A 17,857-nucleotide genomic window follows, 5' to 3' on the forward strand; every position below is an offset into this window, starting at 1 on the left:
TACTAGCCACGTAATCGATATGTCATTATATACCAAGGTATGTAGGACCTTTTTGGTTTATCTTCGTTCTTTGTGTTTGTGTGTTGGGTAGGCACGTCAGTGCGCGCGTGCACGTAGTGACCAAGGTAAAGTCAAGGCAAGTGATATTTTTCTTTATTCAAGTACTTACATAGAAATAACAAAACAATTGCATTACAACAAGTGCCAAGTAAACAGGGGAGCACATCTCCCCATCACAAGGATATAGTAAAATTCATTTCAATATTCAGCTCATCATAAAAGGACCTTATTATAAGGTAATAAACATGAAATAGGCTAAAGACATCCACAACATTTTAAACAAGACCCCTTGTTTTCTTAAAAGAAAAAAAGCCAACAGAACAGTTATCCCAGTGTGTGATTCCAATGGTTTTTCTTGATTTGTTGATAGTTTTATCCCATTTCACCCGATGTGACTTTTATTTTCATGCATAATAAAGAAATAAGCACCACCCACAGCACGTGAGGGCAGCGCTCTGGAACGTTTCCGTGCACATGCAAACATGAGGATATACTGTAATGAAAAGGAAACACAACACAACAGAAAACAATGAGTATCGACTCCATCGGAACACCATAGTGTCACTGTTAAAGACCACAAAATCCCTGAAGCCACCCTGCAGTCCATAAAATAATGGATGTATCTACACGTTATTGAAATCTCTTTAAACGTGAGTTATTATCTATCCATTTAATTATTGTCATTAATAAGTTCAAGCCCATTGCCTTACCAAAGGCCAAATTCACATAGAATAAATCAAACAGTTAAACACAAACATTAGCACAAGGCTGCCTTCAGCTGCAAGCAGACCGAGGTCACATTTATGATTTGTTGCTCCCATGGAGTTCTCATCACTTTTGTTTTTGATCAGCCAACCCTGCAACCCAGTTTGGCGCAAAGATGGCTGCTGATGTTGGCTGAGATCCAACACGGAGCATAGAGGACGAGGCTTATTCCTAGTTCAGAGCGTTTGCCCACTTTTGGACAGCAAAACATGAAACACAAAACACTTTTCTTGGTGAAGCATTATTAGGAGGAGGTTATTTGTGAGTGTGTTTAACAAGTCACTGGCATACATGGCATTCACACATTACATAGAAGGATTATTGTTCAGAAGAACATGGTGCAGATTTTACTGTTGTTCAGCCACCAAACTATATTAAAGGAGTGGGAAAGATGGGTTTGTATAAATTTTATAAAACATGATCATCACAAAAATGTCACCAAACAAAAGTGACAGACACAGTAAGATGATATGAATGGCGAAATATTGAGTTTGCAGTGTTGTAATTACATGGCTTCATTTAGACGTGGAAATAGTTTGGTATAGTCTCCGCCTTCCGCATCATTCCTTAACACAAAGCAACATAAACACAGTTTTCTCTTAGAGGAGGCCACATTATATATACTATAATTAAAAACATCCATTCTCACCAGCAAAGTGTCAAATCAAGAGCACAGAGCATAATTTTTGGTCAAATAAATTCAAAACGATCTAGCGTCTATAATCATCAGTGTCTAACATCAAATTATTCTAGATAAACATTGAAGATAAACATTTTGTCTTTCTGACTCCATGATGCTTGTTGTTTGTTACCGGATGTTTACATTAGAGGCCATTACTCCTGGCAGTTTATGTTGTTTTTCATTTTAGTTCATTTCATTTTATTGGACTAAGCTCAAAAAAGTTTATTTGTCAATGGCCATCCATGCAATAAAATAATATATTTTTTTAATACAAAACTATTGATTTATAGTTAGATGTTACAGGGCGTGTGAACTTTTAAACTATCTGAGAAAGTGCAAGGAGGTCTGCTCATTTAAACATGTAGATGAGTTGAGAAACGACTCTCTGAGGCCAAATTAAGTGGAAAATAAGTGGATACTTGCCAGGAAGCTCGGCAGTCAGAACTGATTGTTGCAGAAAAGGGAAAGCATGGCCTTGGAAGCTCATTTCTGTATGCACTGTGTTCTCTGTGGCGCAGCTTTTCTGAACCTTTCTTTTGGCCTTTGCATTTGTCAGTCAATATTCTCTTTAAGTCTGATTGCTGCATGTACTGACTGGTACAATATTTGTTTTCCCAGCAATGCTTTTGTTAAATCCTTGCCTCTCAGACAGCATACACTCCTTAATAGTCGCATAGCGCAGCTAACACTACAAAATATTGTCTGCAAAACTAGAGGGAGGAAATACCAAAGTAGGTTCATCTACTGTTCGTTCACTAAAGTTCAACAATTCCAGAAGCGTCTGAATTTGTTACACCTGACTGTCACGGCTATTATTCTGCAAATACTTCATTCACAGTATTTTAGTAAGGTCGGTATGAAATCATCTTAAGTCATTTTTGTTTCATGCTTCCTTTGACAGAATTTGACACTCAGATACTTGCAGCTTTAACAGAAATGCCAAAAAATTTGTTGTATTTAATAAAAATGTCTAATGTATAATAGGATCTCATACTAATAACTTCTTTGCTATTTGCACCACAAGGGATAAAAAAAGGCTAAAACTTTCTAGGTTCATTCATGTTCCATCAGAGTTAGTTGTATGTATCATTATGACACAGATGATCCAGTAGATGGCAAATGGCAGCAGTAAGCCAAAAAGGAAATGTTGCATTGTTTGACAAACAAGGTTTTTCTTTCTGTCAGGACAAGGAGTCATATTTTAAAAATATAGGCATTGCCTTTTAATGTATTAAGTTTATGAAAAGATCCAATTATGAGGTCTCCAAAAACAACCAGCGTATCTTTTTTACAATATGCAAGGTGTTGAAATAATTGATAGCAACTATAATGGAGATACACAAAACGTAAAAAAAGGTTGTCATTTATTCAGAGAACACATTAGTGCTTCCTTAAACCAGTTACCACTTTAAAGCGTACAGATTTTGCAAATGCTATTATTCTCTCTTGTAATGGAACATAACACACCACATTTGGCACTATTGCTGTGCTCCATTTTTTTCCGCAAGAACCTGTGAAAACAAAATATTCTGTAATATAACTACATTACTAGAAGCTTTAAGACACAATCTGCACAAGCATTCAGTCAACTGAAAGTTCTTGTTTATGCAGACATTTGTATTTACATAGTGTGCATGAAGGCATGCACATATATGCACAATTTAATACTGAGTTATGGTGCATTTGACATTTGAGTACAAAAGTGAAACTACTACTGTAGCTACCTGCTTACATATTCGTATACTGTACAAAAACTTTTACACCTCAGTCTCAGTCTCTTTGTATTAGAAAATATGTAAACTTGTAAAATTAGTATTTTTTTCTTTTGCCATACGCTGCTCATCGTTTAATGAATTAACCCACGCTGTTTAGCCTTTTTACACTGTGAAACCCAGACAAAGGGCCTCATTCATGTCTATCCTTATTCATTTCTCCTTTCATAGTCTGCTGCTTTGTATCCCAGTGTTATTCATTTGACTAGTTTAGTCTGTCTAACTGTGCTCCTAGTTAATTTGATTTTGGGGATGGTGGCATATGTCATGAATATATTGCATATCAGAACCCAAGACAACTGAAAGAATTAACAACATTGATGAGCTCTTCAAAATAAAAGACGGAAGTTAATATCTGGTAACATCAAATAAACCCACAATATAAAAAGGCAAAAGAATACACAGTGTCTCTCAGTGACCACAAATAAATAAGTATTAGCAAAGGCATTGATTGCTGCAGGCAAGTGTGTTAAATACACGTAACAAGACAAGACAATGTTTGCTTTGTGTGATCCATTCAGTCGTTGTGTAGATTTCACCAAATTGTGCAGGTCAGTCTAGACGTGAGATACAGTGTTTGAATGCGGTCTTTCCCTTAACTCCACGTGTGTGCTAAGCCGATATCACTGTCAAATCAGGCACAATAATGAGAACAAGGTTGGCTATATCACCACGGTACGTTTGGCACATTCTTCTGAGAAAACGACATTCGAATAGAAAATAAACCACACTACACTCCAACGAAAACAACAAAAGGACAGTCAAGTGCCACTAAGAAGGTATTTATGACAATACACAAGTATAACCAATTGCACTTTTAAACAGCCTAAGAAAATTAATGCATACATCCCAGGCAACTCACCCTTTAACTAACATTGCTCCACAGTAATTTCATCTTTTTTGACCCATGTGACAGGTTTTGGCTTCCTTCCAATTTAGAAAATCCCTGTAAAATTTACAAATGTGTATCCACCCTAAACATTTAGATACACAGTGGCCAAGGTGCCCTTCTTTGTGTTGGCGCTGTGTTAAAGTAGCTGAGGCTCTGAGTTGCTTGAAAGAGAGAAGGGCGTAGCAGCCTTTCCCCTTTTAATTAACTAAAGGCATCCATCTTAAAATAGAAGGAATGCAACTGAAAAGCAGGGGATGTAAAAGAGAGGAAAAGAGTCACCTATTCATGTGATAGTGGACGTGATCCCTTCCTTCCAAAGTCTTTTTATAGGGCACGCTGAGCACCCAGTCCAAGAGCACGTAGTGACGGTCATGACGTTCCCACCGCCGGCCCCCCACAGGAGCTGGGTGGTGAGCTGTGGCTCCCAGCCGCCCCGCTGCTCTTGTCAGCCGGCTTCTTGTCCTTCTGTTTCAGGTGAACCTTTGCGTGTCTCTTCCGCTCGTCGCTCCTGGCGAACTTGCGTCCACAGAACTCGCAGGAGAAAGGCTTCTCGCCCGTGTGCGTGCGGATGTGCGTGGTCAGGTGGTCGCTCCTGCTGAAGGAGCGCATGCATATTCTGCACTGGAAGGGCTTGTGACCCGTGTGGATGCGGAGGTGACGCGTCAGCTCGTCCGAGCGCGAGAAGCGCCTGTCGCAGTTCTCCGCCGGACAGGCGTGGGGCCGTTCGTGGACGGGGGTTTTGCTGGGCCGGTTGGGGTACTTCCGCGGCCGGATGGGTTTGAGGGTGAGAGTCTGCGGCGGCTGGTGATGCTGAGGCGGGTGCTGCTGCCCACCGATGAAACCTGGGTGAATTTGCTGCTTGTCTTTGAACGCTCTGATGGTCTCCAGAGGTGTGATGGGTGGAGGGTTGACTCGGATGGGGTCCATGGACTGGAAGGGCTTGTGCTCCATCACGCCAACCTCCCCCTGATGATGGAAAAGGTTGTAGTCAGGGATCATGGAGAAAAGGCTGCCATCCATGGAGGCTTTGGATGTGGAGTGATAGTCATTGCCAGGGTAGGCTAGAGCCGTGCTGGTTGCAGGGCTGTGGTGAAAGGACACCTGCTCCTGGTACAGGTCACCACAGGTGGAATAGGCAGGCAGCGGGGGACCGTATACCTGCTCCATGTCTGACGTCTGTCCACCCATGCTGGCTGCGGAGGATGATGTCTGTGTCGTTACCGTCCCGGGTGAAGGAGAAACGCCCAGGATCCCTGCACTGACCAGGCTGATGATGTTGTTATCAGAGCACCAGCCCGAGCCACCAATGCCACCTGACGGAGGGGTGTCAAAGGCAAACTTCCCCAGGTAGGTGACAGTCTGCCCACTGCGGTTAGACTGGAAGCTGGATCCATACTGAATCTCTGAGGTCGCTTTCTCATTTCCCATTCCCAGATCCATGATATTATCTGAATAAAAGCAAATTAAAAACAGATATCATGAACAAATCATCCACGTGATTGTTCAAACATGAATATGAATTGCAGTCAGTTTAGACAGAAAGCCTGTAAAAGGGATCATGTGGCACAAAATGTGAGAAAAAAAGTGCAGAAAATTCACTTTGTCAGGCTAAATAAACTTGTAGTGACCGTCCTCAGGTTCGTCTGGGTTTCAGCTTTTCTGCATATTCCTGTAGCGTGTGCCAACAAGAAATGAAATCTAAATGAAAAGAAAGTCCAGCACAATTCATAAAGAAATGTGTACGCTGTCAGACCTGTAAGTTTAGTGAGTGACTGCTGCATGTGAGACACTGGTCTCTCTCCCTCTCTCTCTCAGATCCCACAAGCTCTCATAAATCAAGACCTAAACACCCCCTTTGATCCAGTCATTGTGTCCCTCAGGAGGACAGCCAAACTGAATGGCAAGATCTGATTTCTTTACGGCGGGGAGGATTATGAGGCAAACGGCTCATCCATCACATTCACGGATTCAAAACACATATGTGCAGATGTTCTTGGCCACGAAGCGGGCAGGAGGTTTTAAGTGTTTCCTATCCAGCCTCTGCATTAATGAGCTTAAAAACGTGAGCAGAACGGAACTGTCCTTGATATTTTTTTATTTGTACAGAATGTAACATTTCACACTAAACACACACGTTTGGCTTTTTCCAGAGATGGAATAAAAATCCTCAAACGCAGATGTAGCTTAATGGGAATACATCTATGTGCTGATCATGCTCTGAAGGCTGAATATTGAACGTTTGAAAAGAATTCTCTCCTTTCATTTATAGAAAATCCTACAAATGGGTGCATATACATTTGCCCCCTGTAATTATAGACTGCTGGAACTTGTGGCTGAAGGTAAAGCACACTGAAGCAAAAAAATCCAAAATTATACTGTATGTGGCATATTGAACCGTACGGTTGAACACATACCGTGGGACTCGCTTTATAATTTTATGTTGATGTTGACACACTGTGCTGTAATGCTCCAGTCTGAAGTTCATTTCATTAGTGAGATATTTAAAGAGAACGAAGGGCATGAAATACAGTCGTCTCCCCTTTTCTCACAGGTCAGTGCTGAAGAGCACAGCGCACACCTGCTGCACCTGTAAAATCACAGCATGGTACTTTAAAAATACGTGACTTAATAATTTACTGGAAAGGTAAAATTAGATGTATTCTTTTGTTTGCCATGGGAATTTAAGACCCATCAGACATAATCAAAAAAGCAGCACACGCGTATTCCCTAATAAATCTATTTGTATATTTATTCCGTTGGTATAAATATCATATGTTACGGGTAAAATAAAATTCTTTTTATTGCAGTGTTTAGTAAAAAAATGTAATACGACCCCTTATGTCATATTAGGATACCTGCATTTAATTGACCTGTATATAAAAAGAAGGATATATTTGTAAGAGCTGGCGCCTGGTTAGTTTAAACGCACATTACTTCACACGTCTTAGGTAAACCAGGAAATATTTCCTCTGTTATTTAAACGGCTTGTTGCGATTGCTTTACGTTGTGAGTTTAAAAAACGTACGCATAAAATGAGTCATGAACAAAGTTCGACGGGGTAAAAGTAAATTGTGGTCAGTGCGTCACATGGTGATCCTCAATGTTACATTAGGAAACTAGGAATTTTGCGCACCATTGACCCATCACCTGCGGAAAGTGTGCGTGGACGATGACTGAACGCTTTAACCTACCATGCCCTTTATGTATACGGTCTAATTAGGCAAAAATACACAGCCTGTTATTCTGAACAAAATAAGTCAGTATCTCCAGCCTTGCATTTTTGTGACAATCGGGTGGCTCACGGCCCTGGCGTCTAACCACGTTTCATATAAAGAAAAGAAGCCACAGACGCCCACTAAAATCCAATCTCTAACAATTTAAAACAGTTGTGAATGAAAGTTATTGCTTAACGTAGTAGAGCCATCGCTGCGAGGATACCGAAAGAAAAAAATACAATATTTGTTGTTTAACCACATTAATTACACACGTTTTCAGTTTCAACCAGCCGAGGACTTCGCGTAAAACAGCATTTTCCCACAAATCATTTCATAACGTTTCCACGACCACGCGTGCAATTTTTCCTCAATACCGCCTCATTTAATACCTCGTGGCAAAGTTTTGATTTGGGTCCAGTTGCATTTTTTTTCGCGTTGATTTTAAAAATCGTGACATTTCGGCTGTGAGGACGCAACAAAGAGAACGAAGAAATGTCACGCGGTCGATGCGAAACGCTGTCATTTTAGCGTGTACCTGAACCGCGTTAAGCCGCGCTACACCTGAGCTGACGAGGAAAGTGATCAGTACGGGAATCTGCCTTTGTGCGCGACAGCCAGAGCGCAAACAGGTGCTCCAAGCGCCCAAGACAACTGTTGCCTTCCGCGCACATCGCCGCTTGAACCGCTTTAACCGTAACCAAAACATACAGACAAATAAGAAAAGTAAACCGAATCCTTACCTGCGTTCATCTGAGAATAGTGGTTAATAGATTCCGTACTGGTGAAAATATTCATAGACGTCGGGATGTCCTCTTCTGGGTAGAGACTGTCAGGGATCGCGTTTATTAAACTGCTCATGGTAAGAGGGAGCTTGTCCGCTAGTTTCCCTGTCATAGCAGTTATATTCAGTCCGACATTTATAAAGGACAGCGCGCAGGTATCCAAGCACTTACACAAAACAGCGGGTAGTCTCAAAGTGGAAAACACAGGTGCGGATCAGACGTCAAAAAAAGGAGACGAGCAGGGATGGATCCTGTGGCTGTAGGTATCCAAGTATCCCGCGGAGGACGAGCGGCGCCGGTTATCTCCTCCCGTGTGATCACGAGCTATTGTTGTTATTAATCTGATCACTGTGGAAGCTGAGGGGCTGGTTGTGGGGGAATTTGAAGTCTGTGAATCAATGGAGGAGGTGCTGGTGTTGGTTGCACAAGAGCAGCACTACTTGCTCTATTGGAGCTGGATAGGGGACTCCAGGCGGCTTGTATTAAATAGGGGGATGGAACATTTGCGTGACGTAGATGACCATATATGGACAGAGAACCCAGCGCCAGGCTCTCCGCGCGTCAGTCGATGGAAACTACAGTGGAGGCAAACGGCTCCGCCGGATAGATAGCAACAAAGTTCACCAAATCTACATGTCACCTCCAGACGCGTCCTTCCCCGGGACGAGTCGGCGGTGCCTCTCTGTGGCCGTCCTTGTGGAAAACATTACAGTGATCCGTTAGCACGTTATCGTTCTTATTGTCAGGTGCTGTGGCGCCTTATCAGGTACGCTGCGAGCTTTGTGTGCAACTGAATGCGAGAGGGGATGAGTGTGTTGTGGCTATGGAGTCGTCACACGGCTAAAACAGACGCTGCAGAACTTTGTTGTGCACATTGTTTATATGCTATCTTGATATATTCATAATATTTTCATCATTATATATTCTATCACGTTGTTATTGATGCTGACTTAATTTTGGTAAATGCTTAAGGTTTTACGTGTAATATTGTTTCTGTCCGAATAAGCCCAGTTAGAATAAACTCTGGAACTCTGGTACTCTACCAGAGCATGCTTTCATTGTGCTCTGCGCTCCCGGTAAACATACGCACACTTTTTACCCTCATGCGTTACAGCAAAGTGGCTCAAACCCTTTTTCATGCAGCAACACTGCCTCACAAAGACAGTAATTGGCGGAGTTAATCGCTTGTAAATATTGCAAGCGCCCTGTAAATCCACAGGCTTGCTTTGACTTGGAGCCCAAGTGACCGCTTAACTGGAAACTCCAAATAAGGCAGTGTCCGGCCCCGCCCCTTCGCGTCTGTATTTGGACATGTGAGTTCCGGGTGAAGTAGTAGTGGAAAAGTGATCGGAAGCCACAGCCGTTCAAAGAGATGACAGTGGCCAAAGCGTCATGGTTCACTTGTTTTTTTTTTTTTTTTACCAATTTGCCATCATGTCAAAAATAACTACATGTTCATTCTTAAAAAAGATACACGTTCAACTTGGTTTGTTACATAACAATCTAAGAATTACTTGTCTGTGGGGTCATACAGTAGCAGAGTTTTTCATATAGCCTGTCACTACCACAGTTACACTCCTATTTACACTTGTTTTGTCTTGTTAAAGTGTAATTAGCTTCAGACTAATCCTAATCAATTTATGCTTTAGCAGTAAAAATATAGAATAAAATAAAATTTGCAAAATCTACAGAAATTACTGAATGAAAAATCAGTGGCAGGAGATTCAGACTTGAGAAATTAATATTACCTCAATGAAGTAAAGAAGTGTAAACAGAGTGTGTGGGAGAATTCGTCTGAATCATGCTTGGTGTTTAGGGGCTTAAACAAACAGAGCATCCAATGATTGTCCATTGAAGTTGTGAGTGCAGTGAGTAGTGGTCTTACCGGCAGGCAGACTCCCAGGGCCTGTGCTCCTCACTCAGCAAAACAGACAACAGTGAACCTGGTGGCCTTGACTCAAAGCTCCACACTCTGTGGTCAGGCCGACTAAAGATAGATTGGCTTCATCATCCCTCATCACAAACTGACTCACTCCCTAAATATGTTGTGTTTCACTTGCATTTGCTCCAATTGCACAATGGTGTCAAAGTTCAATGTAAAGTTTGAAGAAGTCTGTCAAAAGCATAATAAATTAATAAAGGGACTTAAAGGAGGGTCATTAAAACAAATAGCATTTTACTGTCATTTATTCTTTTCACTTTTTTACCTAAAAAGTTGACACAACTGTTGTTTTAATGAACATAATCAAGTAAGAGAATCTCCTCGGGTCAGCCTGAAGACCTGCTGTCCTATAGAATCTCTCCACCAGAAACGTCTGTGCGGCTCCGGAAAGTTGGCCAGCACAGCTGGAACACCTACCTGTTACTTAGGCTCATTTCCTCGACTGTGAACTGGGTCACGCGGGGCAGGCCTGCAGTGTCGGTGGACGGCTCACGCTCAGGTCTGTTTCACTGCAGCGTCCTGGGTCCTTTGCATACTGGGATTCCATTAAAGCGCAGTGGAAACCAGCCAGGCCCTGTGAATATTTAGTCAAATTCCCCCTGCCTTCATGAGGAAGGCTAGATTTGCTGTTCCCAGCTGTTGGTTGGAGAACAGAAAGGTATTATGTTGTATGTTACAGCCTTCGTTTTACATAACCTTTTGAGGATAAGGCTGTGACCTGGAAGTACATGGTCATCCAGTAAGTGAGAGTAATACATTTTTCAATTTACACCCAAAATTGTCCTTTAAAGTCCAGTTTGTGGACATCAGGTTGCTGTCTGTACTCATCTTTCCATAGAGGCAGGACTCAGATTCGTAGGTGCAGTGAACCTGTCAGATGGGCAGAACAAAGCCAGTCTGTCGAGGTCGATCCATTTTGCCGCTGCCCACAACAAGCGATCAACTGCACAAATTCTCGGGTGAAACCAATCTCCTGCACTTGTTCGGCAGCAGCGAGAAAAGAAGAATGGGGACTCGAGTCATCATGCATATTACATCGCCTAGTGTCGGTTAGGCAATGGAATTGATTATACAAATTCCTTTTAATTAATGTAAGTTTGAATAAATTAAGAAAATATTAAATGCTTGTGCCATATCAGCAGGGGATGTGAAAAGTTTTTTTTCCATAGAAGACAATAAACTGTGCACCGTTGCACTACAGCTGTCAGTTTTTCTTAATCATAAAATTTCAACTCTCCTGACATTCGGATTAAAAATAAACACACTGAAGGAAGCTCAGTGGCAAAACCCAGCTGTTTTGGCAGAATATCTGCAAGATATAAAAGAGGGAAAAAAATGCACAGTGTATTTGGAAGTACAAATCTTGGCATTTCAATGGAGCACTGATGGATTCAAGTAGGTGGTTTTTGGAAGAATGCTCTCCTACTTGGCACGCTGCACAATGACTGTGGAATTATATTCCACTTGCCAATTGTTAAAAATGTGACTTCATAAGTCAATTTATTTGTGTAAATCAAGGTCAAGAGCGACCTACCAACTGACGGATGCTAAACATTTGCTGCAGAGCAAAGGACCCTCTGACGAACTGTGTGAATGTGCGTGTGGCTTCGCTTGTTGTGTTTGTGGACCCGGCTGCTTTGACTGCTAAGTCGGGAGACAAACAAAGCAGATGCCGGACGGTGTGATCAATGATCTCCCGGAGTTCATGGAGAGGCCACATAGGGGTCTACCAAGGCTGGCTTAACCACCAAAGGAACAAAAAGCTCCATTACCTACTCCTGCCCAGCCCACTGATGAGACACCAAATCGGGGTCAATGAAACCACCAACTAAGGATTGATCATCACAACATCAAAGTCCCTCATGTAGATCCAGCCTTTTTCAGACATCTGGAGTATTGATACAAACCCGTCCCGGTGGAGAGTTGCCGGTTAGAAACCAATACTCCTCGTGTGGGGGGTACGCTGACCCACCCTCGGCAAACATCTGTGAAGTGTCTCCTGGCGAAAGGGTTGAAAAGTTTATCCACGGCATCCCCTGCAGACCCGCCAGGTGGGTCTGCTGCTCAACCGCTCAAAGTTCAGAACAGGTTCACCGTCCCAAAGTTACACTGAAGGACACTTCACATTCAGACAGAGCAGGGTTTTATTTCAGATCAATTAAGGACAGAAAGCAGCTCAGTGTTTCCAGTCGGGGTGAGAGTGGTCAATGGAAATATGATAAACAATTACACAAACAGTACGTTCCCTTCACTCAATGCACCACAAGCTCCACAGCCCCTCCCTTCTGTCTTGTCACTCTGTAAAATATTTTCTTTTGGTTCTAGTTCCACTGCGGCATCCGGCAGTGTTGCGGTCTCGGTTTCACCTCCCACTTCCTTTTTTTGGCCCTGACGTGTTTCCGCCCCTGAATTAGACTCAGCTCTTTCCACACTGAGATGCGATATCAGGCCGTCTTCTTTCTTCTGTCGACAGCGCTCGGAAACTAATAAGAAATCCCCACCGCGGTCAAAATCTATCTCCCAAATCCTGCGCTCCAGACCACGTGACACAGATACAGGGCAACATCAAAACCTAGCAGCTGCTTCGACACAAGGAGGAAATCTCCTTCTAACCCAGAGATAAAATAGAGGCAAAGAGGGCTGACCTGAAAGCTTTGAAGAATTAACGCTGTTTAATTCAAAGAAACGTGTTATTCTCTATTACGGCCCATTCTTTCTTCACAGCGGTGTCCGGGCATCTGAGCAAATTCAGTCTTTGTAGTTTTGAGTGAGGAACTGCAGAGTAGCCACAGGCTCACCCAGACCGAACTTAGCGACGAAGGCCTGAAGGTCCCATTTACCTGTGCAGTAGAAAAACACAAACAGGCATCGTTAGTGTTTACATATAAGGCAGAGGATTCACGACTGTTTAGTGCACGATAACACAAAGAAGTTAAAATTCACAAGTTTACTGGACATGTTATTTTTTAAATTTTACCAGTATCTTACATAAATTTAGCCCAGTCTAAGTTCGCTCTCTGGTGCATTACGAGAGCCATTCTCATGACCGCTCGGCCCATGTTTAAGGGATCTAAGGCCTAACTGAGCAGCACATGGCTCTGGGATATGAGTCACTGAGAACAGCACTGCTGAAAATAAAACATGTTGCTGTAATGGATGGAGGTGGGAACGCAAGGACGTATTGGCAAGAAGATATGATTCAATCGCCTGGACTGTTTTTTTTCTTCCCTCCCCTTTTAAACAAACACCAGACGGCCATCCGGCTGGTATGACAATATCACTTCTGAGATTTTGACAACCGCTGATTCCCTGCAGCTTCCCCTCCCTTTACAAAAAAAGCAAAAAAAAAAAAAAAAAAGACAAATTCACAATTATCATTCCAAGGCAGCAAAGCCCCGTGTGCTTTAAACGTGTAAACTTCAACACACTCCCTCTAGAAGCAACGAGTGTCTGTCTGCCTGCTTGTATCCTCACGTACATAAGACAATGCCTTGCTCCGTAATCCAGGGAATCGCTGACATTCTGGTATTTCCGTATGTGTAGTAATTACATTAACAGCTGCTCACGGATAGCGTAGGAAACTTAATCTTTTGAAAAGAGAGCCAACAATTGTAACTGTCCAAATCTGGAGAGGGAACAGTCTCGCAGCGAAGGGCTGAATCTGAACGGGCCTGGATAGAAACGCTACGGCTTCCGAGCGCCTGCCGCAGCTGCTTTCTGCCTTCGCCGCCTCTGTTTTCACCATCAGTGAGCAACATTTTCTACCTTTCAGGATCTTGGAGAAGAACTGGGAGACAATATAAGCGTTGCTTTCATCCACATGAAAACAAATCAGCAGGATTCATTTACAATTCATACAAAAGGCCCTGGTGCTTTTACAGTATATACATATATATACTGCATATATATATATATATATATATATACTGCATATATATATATATATATATATATATATATATATATATATATATATATATATATATACTGCATATATATATATATATATATATATATATATATATATATATATATATATATATACTGCATATATATATATATATACTGCATATATATATATATATATATATATATATATATATATATATATATATATATATATATATATATATATATATATATATATATATATATAGCTGGAGCATTTATATTTGCACGTTTCTCTGCTACAAAAACTGTAACGCGACTATTTATGAGCTCACGCACTATTTCCGATCCTACTTACATGTTTAGCTTCTGAGACTTATACCTCTGTGACTGGACTTTCCATAAGGTCAGGTCAGGTCCTGAGCTCAGCTGGGGAGGATGATGAATAATAACTGGGAGTTGTGCAGATGAGCACCTGAATCTCGGTAGGTCATCTCTGTGAATGAGCATCGCCTGCAGAAAGGGCTCTGATAATCATGTCAGGGCAATGGAGTTAAGTGACCTGTCTGTATGATAGGGCATGGCCCCGGTGGCCCCTCTGGCCTGCGCTTCAATGGAAGATAATGCGCCGCCTCTGCAGATCCCCAAATCACCTGTATGTCCAGGACAAGGTCCCTCACCTCTCAGAGGCAGCGCTTTAAATAAAGCTGAGGGGCGAGACGCCCGGGCGAAAACAAACTGTGCACTCGTGTGGCAGATTTGACTCTCGCGACAGTCGTGCGCGAATATTCAAACTTTCCCTTCCCCTCGTCGTAGCCAGAGCCGGTCGTACAGTAACGTTTCCCCCAGCAGAAAATGTCACAGCGACGATCATTTTATTGTAGAATGACGATCAAACGGGGAGTCAAAGCCAGGCGCTGCTTGTAAGTCTTTACACACATAATCCTGTCTAAAGCTGTGCAATCGCTGGGCGCGTTCCAAAATGAGGCAAATTCACAATATCTGGTGCCATCACGCAGGCTGGTACCCGTCAAATGCCTAGACTTACAAGTGACCTTAAAATAGGCTGGTGTCTGTTTGGAGTGCAGGGATTTGTTTCCGACTCTGCCGTCTGCCTGCTCATGGAAAGGACAGATAGTGTGGGACCTGAGGGCGATGTTAAAGTATTCCTGCCTTTCCTTTTGTTTCCACCTAGCTTCTCAGACTGGGTATGGCAGGAAGATCAGGACCGCTGTGAGGTGACACAGAACTGCTACATTTAGTGGTGTGGGCGGTGTCCCTGTTAAACCTCTTACAGTGTCTCAGAAATACTTAAAACCGAGTCATCCTGTTCATTTAGTAGAGTGAGAGAAGCCGTATGAGGGCAAGAACTTCGCCGAGCTCCTTCACGTGAAATTCATAGTAATAACAGGTCAAAGGTCACCGTCGCGAGAGAGCAGATGCCCGTCACGCTACATGGCTGATGATGTCACCTCTCAGCCTGCTGTTAGCATAGCAGCCCACGCTGTCACCAAATGCTGCCGCCTTGCTATTCGAGCTTAAAGACTTAGGTTTGAGCCATTCTTCGCCTGTCACTCTGCAGGAAAAGTGTTTTGTTCATTATCAATTCGCCCTGTCTACGTTTTGTATCATTTTAAGTTATCATCAGTCCAAAGAGCCAAAATAATCAGTTCAATAATAGGATAAAACTGCAACGAACAACACTTCACATTTGACTGAACAACTGGACAATTAGCCTAATAAATGACCCAAACACATAATCTGATTTATTCCAATTTTCCTGATTAATTGTGAAACGACTTCTGCTATTTTTTTAATAATAAATTAATCACTGCCAAACATTTCAAATGTGTTCCAAGTGGATTTTGATATCTATTTTCAGTAAAAATGTTCCACTAATACTATGAACCTGAGTAAGAGAAGTTGAAGAAAAAGTCAAAAACTTTTACCCCAAACAAATGTCTGTTGAAGAAGAGGAAGAAAAAAAAAACTAGGAGCATCAAGCCAAAATTCAAAATGTCAAAGTGTTCCTTTAAGGCAGTCGACTCCTGGCTGAAGCTCAGGCCTGCTGTAGCAACCAAATCTTGGCTCTCTTGACTCCACGCAGCTCTGATTAATGGTAGAGGCTGTGGGTGGGTGGTAGACATGGATCTGCCCATTACCACACTGAAACATTGCAAATGGCTTCAATTACTGTAGAGTGTGCTGAGCTGGCAGTAGGGGCTCTGGGAGGCAAGATGAGCAACACGCACCATCCAGCAGCTAACCCCACTGTGATCTGTTCATTCACACCGCCTGAGCGTCACAGACGCCCTCTCGATTCAAATTTCAGAGGGAGAATTTGAGATTTTGGCGCTTTCACGTTTTTTTGTACCGCGCCGGTGCTTTAACTGCCAGGCGGCAGCTTGGCCAGAGCGCCCGTCGTCAGTCTACAGTATACGTTGGGGTCACAGTCAGGAGACAGAGGCCTGCATGTGTGAACAGCGCGTGCAAACGACTGTGTAGGCTGAAGTAACACAACAGTGCCGCTCTCAAGGCCTCAGCCTTTCCGGCCCCGGCATTGTAACACTGTTTCCCTTCGCAAAGTGACTCCGCAGCACTAAACAGTAGCAGGACATGCTGACGGCGTGCCAAGCGGCTGACAAGTACCACGAGGGCTTGTGTGCCTATGCCTGCCCCCCACCCTGGCACGGGGGCAGCCTCCAGTCAGGGACGGCCTTCCTGAGCCAGAGCAACGGGGGATTCCCTACGATCACGCCCCGGTGTCCAGTGCCAAGAGCTCAGCCCCCCTGGAGCTCCTTGTGTAACAACCCAGCTGTCTCCATCAGTTCACTGACACACATTCATAACCTTAACACAGGAGGCCCAGCAGACTCCCACCAGTTTCGCGCAACAGCCCCGCTCCACCCTCTCATTGCTCAACCCCTTTATTATTTAAGTGGTGATCAGAGATGAAAAGAAGAAAGACGACAAATTTGCGATGAAATTGAGTCAATGACTCCGCTACTGGAAGTGGAAAACAATCATTAGGAGTCTCCCACCCACGGCTAAATGCTCTCCCTTCACAAATCACATCAATTAATGTCATGGGCTATGAAAAATGTACTCTGTGTCATACCACATGGAGGGAGGACAGACGCTAATAAGTGAACATACTTAACGGGGGAGGTGGGGAGACATGGGATTCCCTCTGTTCCTCTTGTCTAAGCGGGAACACCATGCCCATGGCCAAGTGGAGGCTAATAATAATACAGCAGGTACCACTGAATGCAGTCAAAGCAAAACTCACTGAAAAACTGAGCGCTCTTCTATTCACAAAGCGCGACTGAGCTTTTATTCTTAATACATCACACGGCGTCTGTTTCCATTACGCTCTTTATAAGCGCAGTTATCCTTTCCACAACTGACCCATCTAATGAAACATCTGATTATCCAAGAGAGAATTTCTTAATTTCATTTCCCTTAAATAGAGAGATGGCAGTTTGCAGGAGAGAGGAAGTGCTAAAGCGGGAGTTAAACTCATCCAGCAGATTAAGGATGGGTGGATCCACTCACTTCAATCACATCATGATGTGGGAGCAGCTACTGTCGTGGATCTAGTAGCAGAAAAAGAGCATGATGCCTTTTTTTCACAAACAAAATAGATTAAATTATTCTAAATAGCAGACTGTTATTCATGCTATTATGGCTTCAGCTAAATCTGTTCTGACACAGTGAATACCCCGACAGTGGGATCAGACTTCACCTCAGCCTCCCCAAATGTGAGTTTGAATGCGTAAAATATTCTAAAGTACATCTCACGTTTGACTTTTTTTTTCTACAGGTTTCAACATCAAACAGACCTCAGCTCTAATGTGCC

General features: G+C 42.9%; 2 protein-coding genes across 2 annotated transcripts in view; both read right to left on the bottom strand.

Moving 5' to 3' along the window:
* Positions 1-131: 131 nt before the first annotated feature.
* On the bottom strand, positions 132-9,095 carry egr3 (early growth response 3). The gene is made up of 2 exons (XM_029164030.3): positions 8,127-9,095; positions 132-5,619 (listed from the first exon to the last, which is right to left on the bottom strand). The coding sequence occupies exons 1-2, from the start codon at positions 8,278-8,280 to the stop codon at positions 4,541-4,543; spliced, it is 1,233 nt and encodes a 410-aa protein (XP_029019863.1). The 5' UTR covers positions 8,281-9,095; the 3' UTR covers positions 132-4,540.
* Positions 9,096-12,236: 3,141 nt separating this feature from the next.
* Positions 12,237-17,857, bottom strand: part of LOC114863168 (phosphatidylethanolamine-binding protein 4) — a 39,398-nt gene continuing 33,777 nt past the window's right edge. Inside the window, exon 7 of the mRNA XM_029164036.3 lies at positions 12,237-12,950. Within this exon, the coding sequence (XP_029019869.1) occupies positions 12,859-12,950 (92 nt within the window). The 3' untranslated portion in view covers positions 12,237-12,858. The remainder of the gene's footprint in view (positions 12,951-17,857) is intronic.

The sequence above is a fragment of the Betta splendens genome, chromosome 9 (assembly GCF_900634795.4).
Source record: "Betta splendens chromosome 9, fBetSpl5.4, whole genome shotgun sequence".
NCBI classification, from domain to species: Eukaryota; Metazoa; Chordata; class Actinopteri; order Anabantiformes; family Osphronemidae; genus Betta; species Betta splendens.